The 24,098-nt window shown below is 38.9% G+C and overlaps 2 protein-coding genes across 3 annotated transcripts; one reads left to right on the forward strand and one right to left on the reverse strand.

Annotated features, from left to right (window-relative positions):
- Positions 1-758: 758 nt before the first annotated feature.
- On the reverse strand, positions 759-3,402 carry ANKRD49 (ankyrin repeat domain 49). The gene is made up of 3 exons (XM_054270018.1): positions 3,337-3,402; positions 2,553-2,823; positions 759-1,714 (listed from the first exon to the last, which is right to left on the reverse strand). The coding sequence occupies exons 2-3, from the start codon at positions 2,808-2,810 to the stop codon at positions 1,256-1,258; spliced, it is 717 nt and encodes a 238-aa protein (XP_054125993.1). The 5' UTR covers positions 2,811-2,823; positions 3,337-3,402; the 3' UTR covers positions 759-1,255.
- A 97-nt stretch (positions 3,403-3,499) lies between these two features.
- Positions 3,500-23,647, forward strand: MRE11 (MRE11 homolog, double strand break repair nuclease). 2 transcript variants are annotated; one of them, XM_054270015.1, is made up of 19 exons: positions 3,500-3,655; positions 4,159-4,291; positions 6,644-6,804; positions 7,394-7,481; positions 8,377-8,518; positions 9,943-10,057; positions 11,072-11,257; positions 11,720-11,891; positions 12,604-12,684; positions 13,222-13,348; positions 15,099-15,199; positions 16,346-16,519; positions 17,620-17,682; positions 18,648-18,864; positions 19,880-19,963; positions 20,943-20,998; positions 21,460-21,527; positions 21,889-21,967; positions 23,067-23,647. In XM_054270015.1, the coding sequence occupies exons 1-19, from the start codon at positions 3,636-3,638 to the stop codon at positions 23,109-23,111; spliced, it is 2,112 nt and encodes a 703-aa protein (XP_054125990.1). In that variant the 5' UTR covers positions 3,500-3,635; the 3' UTR covers positions 23,112-23,647. The 2 variants fall into 2 exon arrangements, with proteins under 2 accessions (XP_054125990.1, XP_054125991.1); XM_054270016.1 differs by lacking the exon at positions 3,500-3,655 and having other exon boundaries at positions 4,205-4,291; positions 6,663-6,804; positions 23,067-23,646.
- Positions 23,648-24,098: the final 451 nt, after the last annotated feature.

Here is a 24,098-nt window from a genome sequence, read left to right on the forward strand (position 1 = left end):
CAAGGTATATTCATCTTCTTCCACTGATGTCCTGAAACCAAACTTTTAAAAATAACACACATTAAAATCATGTTACATCATTCATAGTTCAGAAGCTGTGTTTCCATTTTCCAACAGAAAGTGCTGAACATTACACACTACTTCTAAAAGGTGGGTGACCAAGATGCCCTCAATAGTAGCTTGATCAGAGCACTAAATGTGGTCCAACATATCCCAACCCTGTTGCTACTGCTACAATTGTGCTGCATGTTAGTGGAAGGAGCTTGGGATCACTCAGTAAGACATCTGCATAGGACAGTGCTTACTACAGCTCTCATAGTGACAGTACTCCAGCACTCACATTCAATTTTCAATTTGTTTAACAGAGAAGTAACTTTCTCCACTTCTAAATTACAGATGGCAAAGTTGAAGCTGAAAAACATACTGTGTGCCCTTACCATGGCAAAATTTTAGTGTACTAACTCAAAGGGCAATACTAAATTACCTGTAACTACAGACACGACAGTATGCTGGCTGTTTATCCTCACGTGGTTGTGGCTCATTTTTTCCAATTAATGCCACATTCTTGACATTAAGTCTTTATGCAACTTAATTGCAAGGGAAAAGTAAAGAGGATCTTGATAGAAAATCCCTTCCTTGAAAAGCACCAGGAAAAAAATAAACCAGAACTACTTTCTATCCTATGAATAATGTGTTTGATTTATGAACAGGTGATTGCATTGATAAATGGACTTTTAATTAAAAATATGACAAAATACTTTGAGTTAAACATTTTATTTTATAATAAGCCTTACATTAGGTTCATTAAACATTTTGTGTATCACCCAAATAAGTTACATTCATTCTGAACTTTCATGCAGTTTTAAAAAAGTTAGAATTTCTCAAAAAATAATTTTCAAGTGAGCTGTAATAAAGTCTGCATAACCAAGCCAGAATTTTTTCACATCAAGTAAATATTCCAGTTTTCCCTCCTGCTTTGACACTACAGGCAACTTACAAAGGCCTCTCCAAATCTGCACTTATTAAACAGAAACTCACAGGAATTACTGAGACTTTCTGACCACCTCGGCTAACTGCAGGAACGCTTCAAAGTACGAGCGTGACCACTGAACTGCGCTGCAGGAGGTGACATTTTGCCTGAGGAGAATACTGAAATATCTTACATTAAAACCTCGTTGCAAAGAGACAGACCACCACCGACAGGCATGCAGAACACTAACAAGAAAGAGGCAGAAAACCTCACATTCACAAGCTTTTATGGGGACACAGTGTTTATGCAGTCTTCTACTATTTCAAAAAGGTAGTGATATATATCAGTCCTCCTTGCAATGTCAAGGGCAGTTTCATCCAAGTTGTTTTTCAAGTCTGGCTTCACGTAGCGATTCATCAGCAGGAGCTCAAGGGTTTCCCTGCTGTTCTTGTTTCCTGCAGCGATGTGCAGGGGTGTCAGCAGCCCGTTTGTCTGCGCGTTGATGTCCGCGCCCTGCTGCAGCAGGAACGCGGCCACGCTGGTGTTGTTCCACTTGCAGGCGCTGTGCAGGGGCGTCCAGCCGTCCACGGTCTGCGCGTGCACGTCGGCTCCTTGGGCCACCAGCTCGTGTGCAACGTCCAGGTGCCCGCTGTAGGCAGCTCGGTGCAGAGGAGTGTACTGATCCTCATCACGAGCGTTCACGGGAGCCAGCTTTTCCGTCAGGAGCCTCTTCACTGTACCCAGCTGTTTAAAGAAAACAGGGAACTTCACGTGATTCTATGAAACAAGATGTATGGCTTTTGTCACGGACATATTTTATGAAAAATCCTTTGACAGGATTCTTTTTTCCTGAGAAGCTGGGAGGCCTCATAAATGACAAGTAAACAATAATTATCTGCTGCTGTGCAATGCAACAGGTGCATCTTTGATTGGTCCGATGTGGTTGTTTTTAATTAATGGCCAATCAAAGTCCAGCTTAGACTCTCTGGACAGTCACAAGATTTTATTATCATTCCATTCCTTTCCTTTCCTTGCTAACTTTCTGATGAAATCCTTTCTCTCTATTCTTTTGTATAGTTTTAGTATATAATTTTCTTTTAATATATCATAAAATAATAAATCAGCCTTCTGAAACATGGAGTCAAGATTCTCATGATTTCCCTCATCCGGGGACCCCTGCGAACACCACCACATGGCTTTGATGGTCCTGAAGTTTAATTTCTGTCAGTGCCAGAAGCACTTATAAAATCTCAGGTACAACCTCTCCACCCCAGTTAAAAGGCTTATTTGCCATGAAGAGCCTAGCATGCTTTCAGTTTAGAGAAGTTAAAGAAAAGTGCTGTTACTTGAACTTTGAACTGGAATCAAAATTTGTTCTAAAAGCCAATGGATCCAGAGACACTTCAGTGTGTACGGGCTACAAAGGGGGATGGTTTACATAGAGTGGCTTGCAAAACCAAATCAGAAGAGCTCAGAGAAAGAAAGAAAAGTATAGGTAAATTTTTGTTTGTGGATGAGACTACAGACACGCTCAAAATAACATTCTTGTAAATTACATATGTGAACAGAGCAAGTGCCTTACCCGATTGTTTTCAGCTGCCCAGAGTAGCAATTTCTCTGGATGTTTTTCCATTTTCTTTTCTTGCATTTCGTACCATTCCTCTGTTCTTTCTTGCTCATCATCATCATCATCAGACTGTCCTGACCAACAGCTCTGAGTTCCTACAGGAATCAAATGCCTGTGCGTCTCCAGCAGTTCAAGTTGGTTAAAATGCTCTGTGAAGTCTTCGAACAGCTCGCTGTCATCATCGTCTTCATCAGCTTGCTTGTCTTTATTCATTTTCAGTCAGCATCTGTACAACAGTATTTATGCCAACTGTAACTGTTATCGGTGCACTGTCAATAAAACTATCTGATGGATGATGCTGGTGTCAACAAACAGCAAAACTCAAGGGAAAACTCAGTGACCCTCTGCTAACCCGGGCTTTGCCAGTTCTGTCAAAACTCACAGATAACATCCACGCTAAAAAGCACCGCGTTACCCCGATCCCCGGACGGCACCACCTTCAGACTGCAGTGCAGCACTGCACGGGGCTTTGCTGAGTGCACTCGGAACGCTGCTCACTTTACCAACAAAGGGTCTGGAGAGCAGCCCGGACTTTGGGGCAGAGTCTCTGCTCCGCCACAACAGCCCAGCCCAGCCCAGCCCAGCCCGGCCCGGCCCGGCCCGGCCCGCAGCACTGGCCCCGCTGCCCTCCGCGGGGCCCGCATCACCCCGGGCAGGCCGCACCGCCCCGCAAGACACCGGCCGATCCCCGCCCGCCCCGCGGGTCTCCCGTCCGCCCCGCCCGCCCCCGCTCCGGTACCCGAGGTCCCAGCGCCGCCGGGGCTCCGCGCGGGGCGCGCCCGCCGAGCGCTTCCGGGCCGCGCGGCCGCCGGACGTGACGGAACGGGCCGGGCCGGGCCGGGCCGGGGGCGGTGCTCGGCCCGAGCCGCGGCGGGAGCGGGAGATGAAGCGGCGGCAGTGATCGCACCTCGCTGTGCCCCCTGGCCCGGCGCCTGGTTTGGTCTCTTGTGCTTCGCGTAGCGCCTGTGAAGAGAGAAGCTGACTCCCTGAGCCGTCAGCGCTGTGCCAGAGCCTTCCCGTGAGGAACCTCGCACCAGGATGAGCACCATCAACTCACAGTAAGCTCCCGCTGTCTGCAGCTCGCTGCAGTCCTGACACACCAGGCAGCAAGTGCTTTATGGGTCTGGGACGAGTTAAGAAGAGCCGGGATCATCAGCTGTGTTTCCCTGTGGTCCTTATGATCACCGTGCTTGCCTTCATGCACGTGTAGATTACCAGTGCAAAGAGAGAATTAGACTTTCCACAAGTATTTTTAAAAGCAAGAAACATACAAAGGGTTCTTTAGTTTTTAATTAGATACTTCAGAGGGGTGCTTGCATCCCTTTACTGGAACAGAATGACTGGGATAAACCAATCTTCCGACTGGCTGGTTTGGCGATGTGCTGTTTGCAGTACAAGTAGTGAAGTATTTTGAGACTCTTACAAGACTGATACTTGGTAGAGTTTTATGGCAAATCTCCTTGTTTCATGACTTTGGACAGATAAGCTTACCTTAGTAAAGACTGTGCAGAAATTAGCTATGTGTATTGCTCTCTGACACTAGTTTTCCTGTCTTATTCAGGGATGATGAAGATACCTTTAAAATACTCGTTGCTACTGATATTCATCTCGGCTATTTGGAGAAGGATCCAGTGCGTGGAAATGATACATTTGTAACTTTTAATGAAATTCTGGACCACGCTCAAAAAAATGAAGTAAGTGCTACTTTTTGGAGAAGGAAAAACTGAAGCTGTTAAAATATGGTCCAATCTGCCAGAAGCTGTAAAGCTTAGTCCTGGTACAGTCTCTAGTAATACCAAATCAAATGGCTGAACTATTTGTTACATTCAGTTTCATTTCTGATTTAGTAAAAGGAACGCCTGATTCTTTGTGAAAGCATTCTTACTGAATCATGACTTTGGTTGCATTAGCAGTGGTTTTTTGTTTCAGTGGTATCTAGAGAGGGTTTGTCACTTCGAGGGGGAAAAATAATTGAGGAGAGTGAGAGTAGTGATATACAGTCTTCTGACAAACCAGCAGAGATTTGTTAGAAGCTTTTGAAGTGCCATGCAGTGCTGAGTCGCTGAAGTGAGCAGTTCTGGTGCCGAGCAGCTCCGGTTCCTGTACAATCGACGGCAGAATCCTGTAGTGGGGTGGACAGAGGGATTTCCTGAACTGGGACAATGTCGGAGGAGCCGAGAGCCACCAGGCGCCCGCAGCGGCTGGTGGGACCTGGGTGCAGTCAGGAACAGTGGCAGCCAAGACCCCACCCCACACCTGTGAAAGAAGCTCCAGGGAAATGGCAGCAAGCTGGAGCACTTCCAGCATGGCAAACAGACCTGCCGTAGTGTGACTTTTTGTGCAGGAACAGCACTTGAGCCCTGCCAGCTCCACCAGGGAGCGGTGGTGTCTATCTGGCAGAAAGCCATGGCCTTTCTAGAGAGAAGTCCCTGTCCAGACACAGCTCTGGTTGAGGAGTATCAGGGAGTGTGTATGAGAGAGAGAGAGACAGAGAGACAGAGAGAGACAGAGACTCTGCTGGAATCACAGTCTTCTTTCCTTAGGGCAGGCCTGACAGGCAGGCAGGACACATGATCCAGGGGATTCCCTATCCTCTGGATGAACTCACTGAATTAAGGGATGAGGGCGGGGGGGGGGGGGGGGGGCAATAGCAACAAGTTCCTGCCCAGCACAGCAGGTGCATCTCCTCTGTGACTGCCCCACATCCCCACATGCCCTGACATAACAGGTGTGAGGCTCTGCAAGTGGAACTGAACAAGGACAGTGGTTCATCTAGCATAGAGGTGTTGCTGAGGTTATTGCCTGTGCCCAATATCAAAACTCCTTCCATGAAGAAAAAGGGTGGGTTGTTATAGGAGACACGCTTCTCATGGGAACAGAAGGCCCAATATGGTCCAGCATGTGCCAGGTGGCCAAGAAGGCCGATGGCATCCTGGCCTGGATCAGCACTGGTGTGGCCAGCAGGAGCAGGGCAGGGATTGTCCCCCTGTACCCAGCACTGCTGAGGCCACACCTCGAGTGCTGTGCTCAGTTCTGGGCCCCTCACTGCAAGAGAGACATTGAGGGGCTAGAGAGTGTCTAGAGAAGGGCAACAAAGCTGGGGAAGGGTCTGGATCACAAGTGCTGTGAGGAGCAGCTGAGGGAGCTGGGGGTGTTCAGCCTGGAGAAAAGGAGGCTCAGAAGAGACCTTATTGAACTCAACAACTGCCTGAAAGGAGGATGTAGCCAGGTGGGAGTTGATCTCTTCGCCCAAGCAACAGGACTAGAGCAAGTGGCCAGAAGGTGCACCAGAAGAGATTTAGACTGCGTATCAGGAAAGATTTCTTCCCTGAAAAGGTTGTCAAGCACTGGAACAGGCTGCTCAGGAAGGTGGTGGAGTCGCCATCCCTGGAGATATTTAAAAGATGTGGCACTTGGGGACATGGTTTCATGTTGGACTCGGCAGTGCTGGGTTAACACCTGGGCTTGTTGATCTTACAGTTCCAACCTAAAAAATTCTGTGATTCCATTTTTAAGGACTGGATGTTCATCAGTCAGATTCTTTGTAATTTTGATAAGGTTTTTTCCTAATGCTTTACCAAAAGCTAAATATATGCAGTATATGCAGAAAGAGCAGCTAGCACCTTCTCAGAATAATGTGGTGATGGCTACTGGTTTCTTTGCATAGGTAGTGCAGCAGTGAGAAAATAATGTAGCTTTTCATGCCTGTCAAAAATGTTCAGGAGCCAATTTGGAGACCCTTATTACAATAGTAGACTAATCCTTTTTTTACCATTATTAGTTGTTTTCTCCTATGGCTCTTCATAAATGGGTCTTTTTGGGATTGATTTTGTTTTAATCAGTAATTTAATTAGTTTTTTTCTAATTAGGAAGTTAAATATTGTTTCTCTTACAACTAACTCCTTTTACCTAGACGTATTATTTCCTCATATTTGAGGAAATATATGGAACTCCCCAGAAGAAATAATTTAAACAATTTGCTTAGAAGTCTTTCAAGGTAATACAAAATGTTGTATTAAAATAATAAAGCTTTTTGTTACATACAGGTGGACTTTATTTTATTAGGTGGAGACCTTTTTCACGACAACAAGCCCTCCAGAAAAACAGTACACTCTTGTTTGGAGTCACTAAGAAAATACTGCATGGGTGATCGTCCTGTTCAGTTTGAAATTTTGAGTGATCAGGCAGTTAATTTTCATTACAGCAAGTAAGTATGTTACTGTAAATTATCATGTAAGGCTTGGTTTGTGTATTGGGTGAGTTTGTTGTGATTTTTATTTTATAATCTCCATGACTGGAACCTGGAATTTTCAGGCCTGTGTGGGGCAGTTCACAGGATAACTTCACCTTTCATCTAAGTCTGTGAAGAAATGTGTACAATATTTTGAGAGACCTCTGAGTGTGGTATGAGTCTTGATATATTTATGTAATGTACAGTTTCCATTTTGCAAGTACAATACAAGTAATCCAATTCACATTCAGCAGAGTTCTTTGTGTGTAAGCAAAGATTGCACAGCATAATCCACTAGTTCTACACAATTTTTTGTACAAATCTTTTCATGGCTTGTTCTAAAAAAAAGAGGTGTCTTTTGCTACCCTATTCCCCATAGAAAGTGCCATTCCAGACCATGAGTGAGAATCTTCTTATGCTTAAGCTTGAGCTTTGGCTTATTCATAATCACTTCTTTCTGAGTTTTACTACATCTATTTGTGATGAAGTTAATTTGAAGAGAATATTGAGAATCATACACAAATTTGCAGATATAGTTTAATTTCTTTTCCTCTTTTTTTTTTAGGTTTCCTTGGGTGAATTATCAGGATGAAAATCTCAACATTTCTATTCCAGTTTTTAGTATTCATGGCAATCATGATGATCCCACAGGGGTAATTCTTATCATAATTGTACTGTTGCATTACAAAGATCTAGAAATAGAAACTTGTGTAGAAAAACAGTTCTGGGAGATCATGCTACTTTTAGTCAGTTGCTCCACTCCGTGTGTAAATATTTTGTGCATCTTTAGGAATTATCTTAATAAGTGATAACAAGTTAAGTGTGTGACATTTAAAAGCAAATGGAAATAAGTTAAGACATCCATATGAACTGTGTTTAATTTCTTAATGTATGTAGGTTTCTGTCATTGAGAACAGAATCATTTTTCATACCTAGAAGTAGCAGCCTTTCAGAAAGTTTCTAAAACGTTCCATCTGTAGAGACTGAAAGCTTCTTTTGTAAAAAAGGAGAATTTTGCTGTTTTGATTTGTGCATATGTGATTGATATGCATCATTTATTTTCAAGGAGGATAATCTGATAATAGTGAAATGGTAGCTTAAAAACAAGCTACTCAAAGTAATCAGGAAATGATTTAGCATTAAAATGCATGTGTTAAATTAATAATTTTGCATTTTATATAAAATAGCAGTGTATCACAGAGATGAGTGTTTAAGCAGCAGTTTAACTTTGAACTTACTGTAAGGTAGTTACCTTAACCAGATAATTTTTGTAATAGTTTAGAGACTGGCTAGTTTGAGTGTTTTTTTGCATTTTTCTTTTTCTGAATGATTTAATGTTTAGTTTCATATTGTTCAAATGAAGTATGACTTGTAAGGAAAAGGGATTTGCTTTTGTACTCTAGAGTATTAGCAAAACCCTTAATATTTGTTATGGGACTTTTCAACTGCAGAAGTTACTTAAGGAAAGATATTCTCTCTTACTTTTGAGACTTTCATTTAGACATTAAACACTTAATGTTTTATTCAAATTCTGTATTTGTTTCTTAGGCAGATTCACTGTGTGCATTGGATATTTTAAGCTGTGCAGGACTGCTGAATCACTTTGGGCGTTCAACTTCAGTGGAGAAAATAGATATTAGTCCCATTTTATTGCGTAAAGGTAGAACAAAAATTGCTCTGTATGGCTTGGGTGAGTATCTGCCAGACTGTGACTAGACTGTTCATGTATTACTGAAATTTAATGGGGATAAATAAAATTGGAGCAAATGTGTAAGGCTGCAACAAACATGAAGGTCTATATGATTCTAAATTAAAGCATATAAATTCTGTGACAATGTCAGATTTTCCTCCTGCTTTGTGTCACTAGCTGGCAGGAGGTTTTTTTGCTCATTTAGATAAATCTTCCTAAATTTAATTTTTGTACTTTTATTGGTGATAAATGAACCCTGCTTCAGTTAACCATAGTGCTGGTGTATCAAGTCAGAGCAATCACTCTTAAATTCTCTCTGTTGTGTTTTGAGTTTATTTCATCCTACTTAAGCAAAACTTAAACACCCAATGTGTATATGCCATTTTGGTTATATTTAAAAACATAAGCTGTCTGAGCAGAAATCTAATCTCTTATGTCTCTGTCTGAAGTGGTTCATAAGTAGCATTGGCCATGGGTAGTCTCAGTTACCTTAAAGAAACTTAAGAGTTTCCTACTTTAAAGTGGTTCTGTGATATGTTTTCACCTTCAGGTTTGTTCCATTGTATTTTCTCTACTGAATTCCTCTCTACCCTCACTTTGTCCTTAGAATGGTTATTTTTGACTGCTCTCTGTCTAGAGAAGTTAATTATTAAGGTCTTATTTTTCCACCCTTATTTTTTGTCCAGTCACGAGTGGTTAAATACCTAATTCCAAGCAACTTTTATAGCTCTAAATTACGTCCTAGTTGGCCATGATTTTGTGTGTTTAATGAGATACTTGAAAGTTTGCTAGGTGTTTGAAAGGTTCGTAGTTAGTGGAACATTTTAACATCAAAATACAAAAGTTTTCAGTACCAAAGTTGATACCAGGAAATGCAACAGCTTTCTAAAGTACCAGTGTTGCTGCATGAAGATGTTCATGGCATGTTTCTTTGTGTTTGTGCCAGAATTATTTTTACCTTTTTGACTTTCTCTGATTCAGAGAGCATTTGTTCTTATGCAAAATATGGGCACTCCACATGGAATTTATTGATGTCTATCATGAGCCTGGCTAAGGATAATTTGGGGGTTTTTTTCCTAGTCAAAAACATCAAGGAAATAATCAGTGACTTCCAGGGATGGGGCATGCACAACTTTCTTGGGCAAGCTGTTCCAGTGCCTCATTACCCTTACAGTAAAGAACTTGATAGTAATATCCAACCTAAATTTGTCCTCCTTCAGTTTAAAGCCATTCCCCTGTCCTATCATGCTTTCCCTTCTGAAAAGTCCCTCTCCAGCTTTCTTGTAAACCACTTTGGGTATCGGGAGGTTGCTATATTTTTGTTCCTCATGCTTTTTTTAATAGAGTTGCTAGTAAAAATGCTATGAAATACAGACTTGTTTACCACACAAATTTGTTTTTGTTTGTTTGTTTGCCCACTTCAGGAGCAATTCCAGATGAGAGGTTGTATCGTATGTTTGTCAATAAGCAAGTAACCATGCTGAGACCAAAGGAGGATGAAGATAGTTGGTTTAACTTGTTTGTGATTCATCAAAATAGGTAACAGTGCTAAATGAATTACAGCAACTTACTGTGTTACTACATTAAATTGTCTGGAAAAGGATAGGTGAGCAAACCAGCTGTGTTATTTCATGCTTCTTGTGAGTAGCTGGTTTCTTAAGATTTTTACAAGTGAAAACATTGTTTTACAGCTCTTTTTGGAGAAGAATTGTAAAGGAAAAGGTTTGAAATAAATGAGTTAGGGAGCTGGGAGATCTCTTCCCAAACTTTTATAGTCAGAGGCAGAGGAGGGTTTGTAGTGTTATGTGCATAAATCTGCTTGTTAGAGCTGGAAGAACACCAAACTTCATATTGTATTTTCTATCCTTGTTTGAACCATAGTTCAACAAGTGCCCTGTGTTCCCTTGCACTGCTGTGCTTTACAGATTGGTAACATGTTCTAGCTGCCTGCAGGCTGCTACCAGCAGTGGTAGTAGGAACAGGCAGAGTTCTTTTCCAAATACTTTCTTCTGATTTTTCCTGAAGGAGAGGGCAGTCCTCATGCTCAAATAATGGTGAGGCAGACGTAAACAAATAGAGCTCATATTACCCTGTGTACTGATTTCTGTCCTGTAGGCTGAAGGAACTCACTCCTCCACCTGCCTTCTTTCAGAAAGGGATTGGGGATGGCGTGTCCCATGTCTGTTTAATTCAGTTGGTTTTTCCCCACCATTTAAAAACAAAAAACAACCAAAACTGATTGCCATGAGATGCTATAAAAGTATTCATATAGTAAAAACCCAAAAGTCTTACCAGCCAAGTAAGAAGAAAACGGAGATCCAGATAAAAGGAGGGGACCAGTAAACAGTGAGCTGTGTAAAAAAAGTGAGCTATGTAAGTTGCCCTATTGTTTAACCAAACACTAAACAACTGTGTAAGGAATAAATGTGAAGAAGAGCTGACGTGTATGTCTGATATTATTGCTGGAGTTCCTGTATCATTTTAAATCACACTGATGTTTTTCTCCTTCACTCTCTCCTTGCCCATCCATTATTCTTCTCTTCTCTTGAACAGGAGCAAACATGGAGCGACCAACTACATTCCAGAGCAGTTTTTAGATGACTTTATTAATCTTGTTGTGTGGGGTCATGAACATGAGTGCAAAATAGCTCCATTCCAAAATGAACAGCAACGTTTCTATGTTTCTCAGCCAGGAAGTTCAGTGGTGACATCTCTGTCCCCTGGAGAAGCTGTGAAGAAGTGCGTGAGCTTTTCTTTTTGTTCTTGTCTATCCCTTGTCTTACATGTCTCAGATGTTCTTTTGAGAACAGAAAAGTACTTGAATACAGTATGAAAAGATTTGTATTACTGTGTGGATTAGCTTCAGAGTGTGACATAATAAGCAAAGTAGATGGAATGAGTACCTGGTATAACTTCTGCTTTGCTCACAATTTAATCTAACATTTAAAGCAAATGGAACTTAGCTAAGAGGAGTTACACACTGATAAATTGGAATACAAGTAACTGAGTGCAGGTGCTTGTGTATGGAATAAGCATAATCTAAGTGTAATAAAATGGAAGTTTTGCCAGGCCAACCCTGAAGTACAGACTTTTCTGTAGCTTTTGAAATTTTGTCCCTGAAAAGTAAACATGACTTTGAAAAATCTTTATACCATAGTTCTTTTAATTTTATCTTCTAGTAAGTTACCTTTCTCCTTCTAGACACATTGGTTTGCTGCATGTTAAAGGGAAAAAAATGAAAATGGAGAAGATTGCTCTAGAGACAGTGCGACCTTTCCATATAGAGGACATTGTCCTAGCTGATCATCCAGATCTTTTTCATCCTGACAATCCTAATGTTACTCAGGCAGTACAGGCATTCTGCATGGAAAAGGTAACTTGTGATGATAACGGTTTATAGATAACTGTATGGACAGGGGATGGGATGTGTGACTGGTTTTGAGACTGGAAGATGAGAAATCTTGTGCCCCATATTAAAACAAATTTAGACAGTGTTTCCATAGGAAGCTAATTCCATGACATTCACTCTGCAGCCTTGGCTTCCAGATTCCTTGATTGGGATGAGCTATTAAAGTAGGCTGGAACTGCTTTTTAGGTATCCATATGATTTTTGTACAAAAGCTTGCACTAAGAGTGGGGCAGTGTTGTATGTTCACTTTGGAACCAGCATAAATACATTGACCTAAACCCTGAGAGCTCAACCAAGCAGTCTGAAGTGGCAGAAGTAACTAAGCAGGTTTATTAATTGTTTCGGTCTTAGGTTTATATGGCTCTTTCTGCTTTTCCCTGGAACTAGAAATTTAGCAAAGCATAGTGGCTATAAAATATGAGAGATCAGTGGTGTAGATACTGCTGGACTACACTATATCTGAAGGAAAAGCCCTTCTTTGTCATGTTTTTCTCAGTCATTCTTAATGACTTTTGGCTGCATTTTGTGACGTACGTGTTCAGGAACAAGAGCACATTCTATAATGATTTATTTTGATTGCTCCCCTTGCAGCTGGATGTATTTAAAGTTATACTTGAAGCATTCAGGCATCTGTAGGAGAACAAAGTAGAACTGAATTTATAGTTCTCCTTCACAGGTGGAATTGATGCTGGACACTGCAGAAAGAGAACGCTTGGGAAATCCTTGCCAGCCAGAGAAGCCTATCATAAGATTAAGAGTAAGAAATTGTTCAGCTTGGATTGCTTTGTTTTTAAAGGTCACTGTGAAAAGTTTCAAAGCAAAGTCATGCTTTTTGTGTAAACACATAATGTATACATTTTTTTGCTGTGTACAGACAAAATAAATCACCTACCATACTTCTGTTTACCTGTGTAACCAGTACTCTGAGTTAAAGGATGAGATTGGTCATAAATGTACTTCACTCTGTTCTGAGTAAGAGCATCAGAAGTGTCTATTTACTGTGAATTTTTATAGGTCGTATTATCCTGTGTGCTTTCCCAACCCAATTGGAAACTGTTGTGAAAGCTAGTAAATGAAACAAATTAAGAACAAGTTATAAAAATGAGCTGTTATTAGCTATTCTGTTAATGTTATTATTAGCTGTTAACTGTTCGGCATAGTAAGGCATTAATTTTAGGTTGACTTATTTCTTACTATTAATTTTTTCCTTTGAAGCATAACAAATCTGTTTTGAATTGTGTGACTTCCCCACTTCTTTTTGTTTCATATTTAAATTTGTCCTTTCCTCACTTAGGTTGATTATGCAGGTGGCTTTGAACCGTTCAGTGTCCATCGTTTCAGCCAGAAGTACATGCATCGGGTGGCTAACCCAAAAGACATCATACACTTTTTCAGGCACCGTGAACAGAAAGAGAAAAAAGGTGATTATGAAAGAAGGAATCATTGGCTTGCTCTTGTTTGCATTCATCTCTCTGTATTTTGTTGCCCAGCACTTGCAAAGATTTGGTGTCTAATGTCTTACAGGAGGATTAAAGATGCATTGTCATATTGAAGTGTATATATTGCACAATTATTTTTTTTCTATTCCTGCGTTTGTCCAAAATTCTGATATTCAGCACAGTGTCTTCTGACAGTTATTCATAAACAGTTTCATTCTCCTTTGGCCTCAGACCTTACTGAGTTATTTATAGTAGTACATATAGCCCCATGCCAGACTGAGTTACTCTATGCTTCTGTGGTAATTACCATGAAAGGCACTAGGTGGCTCACTCCCGAGGCTTCTTAGAATAAGATTATTTGGTTTGACCACTCTGAAGGAAAAGAAGTGGATATAGTGCTTTTTCCCTTTATATTTTAATTTTATTTTGTAGTAGTTAATTTGTTCATACCTAAAATAGTAATGAAGGGTGTGGGCTTAAGAGCTGTTGATATATTTTTTTAAAAAGGTCCAAATGTAAGATAGCATTTTGTTTGCCCTAATTAATTGTGTGTATGAGGTGCTCTTGGCTTGTCTCTTCCAGGTTTGTTTCTATTCAAATATTTCAAAACCAATAATAGCTGTTAGTATTGCAGCATTTCTCACTGTTTCCTAGAATTTTTAATAAATGGTTAATACATGTTGTTCAAATACTGGATTTGTAATAGTTGCTAATGAAGATTCAGCTTGTACAGGAACATAATGTGCTAAAAAACTCTTTCTAGTTTGCATTAGTACATTGCAAGTGCATTGTCCAGTTCCAGTGGCAGTTTTTATGAATACTATCAGTTCTATAAAGTTCAAAACATCATTTCATGAATAAAAACTGCTTTTAGTGAGGCATTTTTAAAATTATACTGTATTGATCTTGATTTATTTTGCTTTGGTTTCCTTTTTTATAGTTGTATAATCTCATTAACATTTTCAGAATACACAGCAGCTACCACATCTGCCACCATGTTTCACTAATTTACTTTTCCTACTTAATGGGCATGTCAGCTTCAGGAAGCGAATGTGAAAGTACTGCCATGGTTTTTGTGTTGCTTTATTAGACAGCCACTTATGCAAGGGAAGTGGCTAAGGAAGCACACAATGTTTTCATTACATGTGCACATTGTGGTACAATACAGGGGATGTTAAAACTGCAGGAATTCAGACTATAGTCTAAAGCAGTCTATGGTCACTTAAAGTTATTTGTGTGGTATGTGCTAGCCTAGGATGATTATCCTTGTCATCCTTCTGCCATTCCTACCTTGCTGCCTGAGAAGGGGGAATGAGCTATGAGCATTTCCTATTGAAAATCAGTCAACGTGCTACAGAGGAGAATCTCTTTTCTAGTAAATGGGTTACTTATAAAAAACTTTATGCTTTGATGACTCCTATGATTTTCTTCTATTTGTGACCTTCTAGAGTTCAATTATAATAACCTTCAGAACACAGTGTTCAATATATAATTCCAGATATATGTTAGTTGGAACTCTTTATATCTGCTAGACATGGAGTTGTCTGCACAATTATTATGTTTCTCTGTGTTTCCAATGAATAGACTCTAAAAAGAGCAAAAAGCTTTACAAATAAAAGGAACCACAATTCTTAGGAGAGTTGCATTAACCTTTTTTCCTGCTACTGTCAGTGGGATGGGAATAATTAAAAGCTGTAAATCTGGATGATGCCACTGCGCTCTTCTATTCTAGACATTGATCTTAATTTTGGAAAACTAGTTAGCAGACCTGCTGAGGGAACAACACTGAGGGTAGAAGACCTTGTAAAGCAGTATTTCCAGACAGCAGAAAAGGTATATTTCTACCTTTTATAATTTTCCCTTTTAATGTCATATGATTTTTTTCACCTTTTTTTTTCTTTCTTAATCGAAGTAGTGTGCCCTGAAAAGACTCTGACATTCACTGAGAAATGAATTTATTTCCCAAAACACTGTGTGTGTGTTTCAGATGACACATGAAGTGTGTGTCTTAGATTAGCAAGTAACTGCTGTGTATAGGTTGTATAGGTGTGTGAACACACACTGCTTTGAGAGCATGATAGTTCTTTGTGTGAACTTGCAGTGTGTGCCCTGTACTGTGCCATGTACTCAAGTACAGGAGGAGAATCTCAGGCAGCGTGTGAGGGAAGAGCTGCCTTAATTTACTCTAGAACCAGTGTGAGACTGTAGGATTTACTATTACCAGCTGACTTGGAGTCACTTGTTGCTTTGCAGTGTGTTTGTGTCCTCAGATGTAGTGCACATCCGCATTTTATTTAAAGCAGAGCAGGGAGAAGGAAGAGAGACTTGTGATAATTTGCTTCCTTCCCACCCTGTTGTTAAATATATTTCCCTTTCCCAGCACCAGTGCAGTAACATCTATGAGATAAAAAAATAATCAGTGAGCCAGGTGCACAAATGCTTGATGTAGCTGATCAAATATAACCTGCAGAAGCTATTTCAGTTGTAGAAAGTCTTTAGAGCAAGAATTCTTGAGGTAAAGATCCTTCAAATTACGTCATCCTGCCTAACCTTAGACACATGCTAGGTGTCAGTATTAGGACAGGATAAATCATGTTCCTTTGTTATACTTATTTTATTTAAGCATTTTATTGTATAATAGTTAGGAAGTTTATTCTTCTGGGCAGCATTATTTCCTGGAAGATTTTATTTTAGATATTACTAGCATTGCAGTTTCTTTACTGTCCATAAAGCCTTTGGCTTTGACTAGTTTGAAAAATACTCTGTAAAGTTAATGTGACATGCTAGTAGCAAGAGAGTTGTATGTTTATGACACATAATATTTGCTTATTGCTGTGCTTTTCTCTGATTTAAATAAGCAATGCACATTACTGTTTTTGCAACCAATTTAATGTAATATTTATCTGAAACAGCTAGAATATTGCTTGCTTTCTCTAATGGCACATGCTTCTTAACAAATTGTTTTCCCCAATTCTAAAGAAAGTACAGCTTTCACTTCTAACCGAAAGAGGAATGGGAGAAGCAGTGCAAGAGTTTGTGGACAAAGAGGAAAAAGATGCCATAGAAGAGCTGGTGAAATTTCAGCTAGAAAAAACGCAAAGGTTTCTCAAGGAGCGTCGCACTGATGCAGTGGAAGAAAAAATAGATGAGGAGGTAATGTCTGTTAATGTTGATTCCCCAAGAGAGGTCAAAACAGTAGAAAAATCCGTGCTCAAACACAATTTAATAGAATTGCCTGTGTGGAGCATCTGCTTGAGGCAAGTGTTGCCTCAGTTGTCAAGCAGAGGCAACACTTGACTCTAGTAATTTTCTGCAATTAATAAATGAATAATTAATTTATGAGGAAGTTTCAAATACATGATTTCAAAACTTGTACTGCAAATGGAACATGCGCACATGTTCACAGGAAAAATCTGTCTTAATACATGTAGAACTACATATTTACTACTGTTCTGAGAAAGATGACAGGTATAATCTCTTTGTAGCTCTTTTGTATTGGCTTAGGGAAGAGTACAAGAACAGGACAAGCAAAAAAGAAATTTATACTTCAGGTGCTCTGCTTGCTTCTAACTGCTTGCAGCTCAGGGTATCCCAAAGACAGGCCTGGTTTGTGTGTATTGAGGAACTCTTGAAAGACGTTTTTGTCAACCAGTTGAGCTTCCACGTGAGCCCATGTATTCAGCTGTAATATTCAACACTGTAGAAGTAATTGTTCTCCAGCTTATCTGTGCACTGTTTAAAGAATAATTTGGTGGGGAAGGAAGGCTACATGTACATGTTTTCTTACTGATTGCTTTAATTCATGAGGGGATGAAAGAGACAATAAACAATCAGTGCCTGCAGGCTTTCTGTGACACTTCAGGGTATATTTTCTTAGAACTAATGTCTTCTTTCTGTCATTCCTCATATCTTTTTCCGTATTTTTCAAGTTGAGCTTCCTTAGTTGTACAGCATTGTCTCTTCTCATAATAATTATTTTCTGTCTTCCTTCTTCATCTCTACCTCTTTTTCCAGTTATTCATATTCCAGTGTCCCTTATTGTCAAAATTACTATCTTATTCTTCTCTTAAACACAGTATCTCCTTCATCATGTGCCAGGCTTTCTTCCTTGCCCTAAACAAACTGTTCAGTTATTCTTGGACTCTCCACTTCTCACATGAGCTTGACTTAATGATTAAGGCTTCACACTGGCTGTATTTTGATTGTTGTATGCCATGAATTGTTATTTTGATGGGAACTGGTTTTTTATTCAGGTGCGAAAATTCAGAGAGAGTAGAAAAAAGAACACCGAAGAAGAAGATAAGGAAGTCCGTGAGGTAATTACTCTGAATTTTGAACATAGGCTGAAAAATGGAGTGGTGACTTCTGCATATAAATGCAGTCATTTAGCAATTCTTCAGCATTGTCCTTGATAAAATGTGCCTGTCTGCCTTTAAGGCTTAGTAAGTCTGTTTTAAATCTTTGTTAGGATAATATGTACCTAAGCTACTGCTCAATTTGGCTTTTGAGGTCTCTTTTTTTGTACAAATTTGTGAATCTGATTGTTCATTATTTCTTGTTTTTAATGGAGGTTAGACCAGGCAGGTGACTTTCAAAGACCTTTCAGCTTAAGCTCTTTGTGATCTCATTACCAGTGGGCATGTGGCTGGAATGTATTGGGTGGCATTACAGGAACAAATGGGGAATATTGATAAACATTTAGGTACTGTGTCCTAATCAGCAATCTTAAATCTCCCACATTCATACTTCAATTGCATATGTATTTCCAAAGAAAACTGCCAACCTGTGTTAGCATGGGTGCTCCTTTGTCTTTGCAAGTTATGTGAGACTGGAATGGAATTTCGAGACAAAGGACACCTGGGGTGAGATTCAGTTCTCCTAGTGTGGGATATCATCACCTGAGCTAGTTGTCTTAAGCACGTACTGTCATCAATAGAGTGCAAGTCAGTGGAGCCCCTAGAGTGCTTTCTCTGAGCAGGCACGTGGAGCTGACACAGGATGAGCTGAGCTGCTCACCAGACTTCACTGACAACGTGTCTCATTAATGAGCTCCACTCTGTTATCAATCTTAGATAACTACTTTATGTGTACACATCTAATTAAGTATTTTCACAGATATCTTCCGTAACACTGGATTTGTGTCTTCTAAACCTCGCTGGTTTAGAATTACACATTTTTATTTATAGTTACGTTATATATTTATTGTACATAACTAGGATTTAACAGTGGTGTGTTTCATGATTTAAGATTCTTTTTCCTGTAATTATTTTTTCCATTTCAGGCAATGATCAGAGCCAGAGCCCACCGATCTGAGGGTGATGCTCTGGTTGCAGCCTCCAGTGATGAAGATTCCATGGATATAGAGAGGATGGGCACTAGCAATCAAAGTGATGGCCTTTCTTCAACACTGAGCCGAGGAAGGGGTCGGGCAAGAGGCAGGGCAAGAGGTGCAAGAGGACAAAATTCAACAGCAAGAGGTTCATCTCGAAGAGGAAGAGGTAAGAAAAACTTTGCACTCCTTGTACTGCAGTTCCCGACTTTTTTTCTTTAAAAGTTGACTCTTTTCTGATGCTTCCATCAAGTGGAAATTTGCTGCTTAAGAACTACTGGAAAAAACTCTTCTCAAATACTTGGGGTATCCTATTACATAAAATTACTGCCTTACAAGGCTTAAGTTGGGACTTTTTCACTGTGATTAAAGAAAAATATCATGCTTCCCTGCTGTGGAAACATAGTATACTCCTAAAAGATGCATTATTGGGAAGTTCTGTACGATGAAGTGCATGGATAGACCTTTGTTACTGCTAAAGATAATGCATTTGATCAGTGTAAAGAGGAGGTACATCTCTTTTCTAATGGATCAGTGTAAAGAGGAGGTACATCTCTTTACTAATCATCTCTCCTAATGTAATTTACAAGAGACTTTATTGTTTCTAGTAGAAAATAGGGGGAGTGTTTCTTAAGCAAAAAGAGTTAAATAGCTCCTGGACTGAGTGTGATTGTACACTTTTGCAGTGGTACTTCCTTTACAGTTGCACTTTCACTGACTACGTGTATATATATATATATATATATATATATATATATATATATATACATATATATATATATATATATATATATATATATATATATATGTAAATAAGTGACTCCTTTGAGTTATCTCAGTAGTATGCCCAAATGTCTGAGTGGGTTGAGTTCAAATGAAGGCTGTCATCTTGGCTCTGATTTGGTTAGTGCTTTTAAACTAGTTCTGTGAGCCTGTGCTCCACCACTGTTGTGATCCCATCAGAGTAGAGCCCTCTGTGTTAAGAGGTTGTGTCTGGGGACCTCTGAACAGTTGATCCAGAGCAGTTCTTCTGCATGTAGGGAGGGTTATAATTCAAGGAGAAAGTGAGGAGTAAAGAGGATTGTAGATTTTTTTAAAGTGACTTCCCACTCAGTAGTAATAGACTAGAGAGGAAAAAAAAAACCCTGCTGAAGAGATTTGCCTTTTATTTGTTATATCTACAGGAACCACTACCCAAGAGTCAGCTTCTGGCAGCAGATCCTCCAAGCCTGTATCTGTTCCTGGCAAAAATATGTCTATCCTGGATGGTAGGCCTGTGATCTATCTTTACTCTCATCCTCTCTCTCAAATTGTAGTGAAGGTGTTTGTTCAATGATGAAGTGCTTTAATTGCCTTTTATTCTGTTAGTCAGTTTCAGCTGTGAGAGATTATTTCAGCAGTAATGAAATATAATAATTAACAGTGATGAGAGAAAGAAAAAAAGAAAAGGAAAAAAATTAGTGATATTCTTCTGTCATGGGGTAAAATAGAATGTGTTAGGAACTTCTGACTAGAACTGCAAATAGGAAACATATTACATAATGCAGTTTCTTAAGAAATATGCATAGAAAGAATGCGTCTTAATATTTTAGGCAGAATTTTCCTCAGGGGATAAAAAGTTATATTTGACTGATGTTTACAAGTTAGTAAGCTTTAAAGCAGATCCATGTAGCCTTACATTGTAGTGAGTTTTGTAAATTCCAGTTTTTACTAGAGAAGAAAACCTTATCTTTAAGCCACCTACATATGTGAGAGTAGCTGTTCCTTGCTGTAGAGGAAACGCGCTGAGGAAACAGCATAGGTCATCTGAGAATTAAAGAAAAAAATACTACACATAAACCCCTCAGAAAATACACCAAGGTAGACTGAATTTTAAATTATTCAGCAAATTACCTTAATTGTAAATTGGTCAGCAAATGAAAGACTGCAGAGAAATGAATTTTAGCAGGGGTGTTCATAATTAGCCTGTTAGATATACAGGAATTTCAGTCACAGTAGTATTTTTTGCATCCTCTTAACCAGCATTACTGATGGTTTTTCAGCCAGACTGGGAACCTGCAGCTGCACAGAGGGTTATAGCCCTGGGTTGACAGACCTAATTTATGTTTTGGTTTGGTTTGTTTCTTTTACAGAGGTTTTTGCAGTGGAAATGCATGCTAGGCACATGTTAAATAAGAAGAAGTGTATAATGTTGTTTGTATTTGATTGTGTGAGCATTTTAAAAGTATTGCATATGTTTTATTCCAGTCTTTAGGTCTTCCAAAACAGACCACTCTTCAAATTCGTTCCAGTCTTACTCTGAGGTAAGCACCTTGTTGTATGAGTGAAGTTGTGCTTTTACTGTTGATTTTAAAAATAAATACACAGTCAAAGCATTAGCCTAAATCAGCAGATGTTCCCAAACTATCGGTTCCAGCATTAAGTTTCTACATGTTAATCTGTAGACCTTTTGTATCATTTTTTTGTTATGGTGTTTGTCTGAGAGAAGCCATGTTTTATTTGTGGCCATAGCCTAAGATACAAGGTGTCTATACATAAGTGTTTTGGTGGGTTGTGCTAGGTCAAAGATGTGAAGAATAAACTTGTGCTGTATTTGCTAATTTGTGCAGTTCTAGCCTGAAGCCCTCTCAAGTGTATATTATTCTAACTAAATAGGTGTATAGTTGGAAAAAACCCAGAGGTTCTGTGCTATAATGCTGACACATTATGCACTCTCTCTGTAAGGAGAAATTCTGTGGAAAAACTTTATACTTTTTTTTTCCAGGATATTATAGATATTGATTCTGATCCAGAAGATACTTCTTTTGTTCCTTCTTCCAAAATAAATCAAAGGTCAGTATGTTTGCTTCATGAATGCAATGTATGCCTTATTTTTGGTTGGCAATTGGCAGTCAAAGGGTCTGATTGACTACCAGATTTTTAGGAAAGTCATTGCACTGCTAAGAGAATTTATATAATATGGGTTATCTTTTTGTAACAGAAAAAATTAGATTACTGATTGAGGTAAACTTGATCAGAACTTTAGTATGAAGATGTTATTTTAAGAATTTGTATTGTTCTTCTTATTGTTATGCCTGTTTATTTTTATTTTGTGTATTGGTGGTCCATCTCTTAAGTTAAAAGAGAAGTTATTGGAATGTCTGGTGACTGAGAACATGCTGATGCCATTTTTTTTCTCTTTGTATGTTTCAAGGTTGCCAGCTACGTCTTCACATAGTAAAAGAGGTTCACAAAGCCAAGCATCTAGAGGAATTGAGTATGAGTCAGATGAGGTATGGTATATAGTACTGTTTTTTCGTTTTATTTCATGTCAGTTTCTATAGCTCACTGTTTTACACCTATTTGAATAAAGCATTTCAGAGTGAAATTGAATTTATTATTTTTTTCACTAACAGGGCTAGATTTTTGCAGCCAACTACCTACATAATTACCAAAAATAAGGCTAGAAAAATACCTCAGAAAAATACCCATTCCTTTTTCCCTTCAATTTGTAATCAGTGAATTGTCATTACTGAAATGTGGACCTGGAATTGCCTGGGAAAGAAAGTAATTATAATCTCTTCTAGTGCTTAGCTATATCCTTTCATTTAGTTATATATTTTATTCTTCTAAAAAGGAAGATTTTTTTTGCATTTAGAAACAGCAGTTTTCAGGGCATATTATTATTGCAAATTACCTAGGTACACTTCTTAAAAAATTTAAAACACTATCTTCAAGTCTAATATGTCTGTTCTTGCAGTGTATCTTTGAACTGCTAGGAAATGGTTTCTTCCATAATGAAACAAGTAGAACTTTTTACACAGTTTTGCACTGAATAGAAGACATTATTCTGTCAAGCACTGTGCAGTTTGTTTTCAGAGTCTGTCCTGCATGCTCAGAATCCATTCCTTAACAGTGTCAGGTGGTGACCTAGCCACTTCAGAGAAAATACTACGTTCTTGTCTCTTCTCCCCACTGTGCTATCTCTTCTTGTACCTGGAATGAAAACCTACATGTTTGCTTGAATATGCAAAAACAAACAGTATTTTTAATTCATACAAATATTAGTAAACTATGATGTGCAACGTGTATAGAGACATAATTTAACTGAGGTATGTGCTGCTCATTTACAACTGAAATATAGATTGTACCTTATGTCAAAGTAGCTGTTCTGGTCATATTGACATAAACTTCTATTCTCTGCACACATCTCACACTGGCTTCTAAGTTAATAAATGACCTCTTTCCTTTCAAAACCAACAAAAACAGCTCTGTCAGAAAACGTGGAATAGTATGGCTAGGCTTTCTAGTTTAAACTAAAGGTGACTTTGCTTTTTTATGACTTGCAACACCTGCTAATTTTAGTAATGTGTGTCTCTTTGGAAACTGCAGGATGATCCGTTCATGAGTCCTGTAACGTCAAGAAGAGCTAAGTGATTTCTGACTCACTGTGCGAGAGAGAGTGGAAGTTTGTGAAGAAAATGGAAAACAGTTTGCAAAACTTTGTCTATGTGATATTTCCCTGTAAATGATGGCTTGCCTTCCATTTTCACTTCTGTGAAATGGTTTGGTTTGGGTTTGTTGGTTTCTTTCAGCAGCACCAAATTTGGTGTAATGTCTGTTACATTGCTTGATGCACTAGGCTAGAAGGGCTCATATTCTAAAGTACTGCCTGAAAGTGCAAGTTCTTTCTAAAGCTCTGAAACTCTGTTTTCTTTTTGAGATGATAATAAAAATGACATATCTTTTCTATAAAACTCCATCTCTGGTTTGAATTTTGCAGAGAAGTAAATTTATAGTAGTCTGCAGGTATGAATATAGACACAGTCTCAGTACAGTGGAACTTGTACTTACCTGCAATCTGCTGTGAATACAGTTGAAAACTCTTGAGTTCAGAGTCATAGTTGGACATAAGGATGCCGTTTTCAGTATTGAAGCTATAAAATGTCTTAATGATTTCAACTCTGCCAAGAGAACCTAAACCCAGTATTGCAGTTATTAAACATTATTAAGTTATTATACATTATAAAGTTATTACTATAGTTATTATATATAATTTAAGTTATATTATAAAGTTATAAAGATGTTACACGCATCTTAGGAAAAGATTTTAGCTGAATGTGTATGAATAATAGGAATCATATCAAAGGCTCTTTCTCCCTTTTCACAGTTTTTTTTTTTTTTTTAGTCAACTGTCAAATTCACAATGTCTTTGTGTTTTATCTGTGGGAGATGCTTTGTGTTTTATCTATGAAAGATAAACATAGCAGCCTTCACTTCAGGGGAAAACATGTAGCTGGAGTGTGCAGAAAGACTGTACTGTAAAGAGATGCTTGTCCTAAACATTAATGTGATTGATTATGCAAGGGGGCAAGATGCTCCAAAAATCAACATGATTTCTCAGTGGTCACACTGGATAGTTTT

This window comes from Melozone crissalis, unplaced genomic scaffold (assembly GCF_028551555.1).
Source record: "Melozone crissalis strain CALT ecotype California unplaced genomic scaffold, PUWL_Pcris_2 ptg000008l_1, whole genome shotgun sequence".
NCBI lineage: Eukaryota > Metazoa > Chordata > Aves > Passeriformes > Passerellidae > Melozone > Melozone crissalis.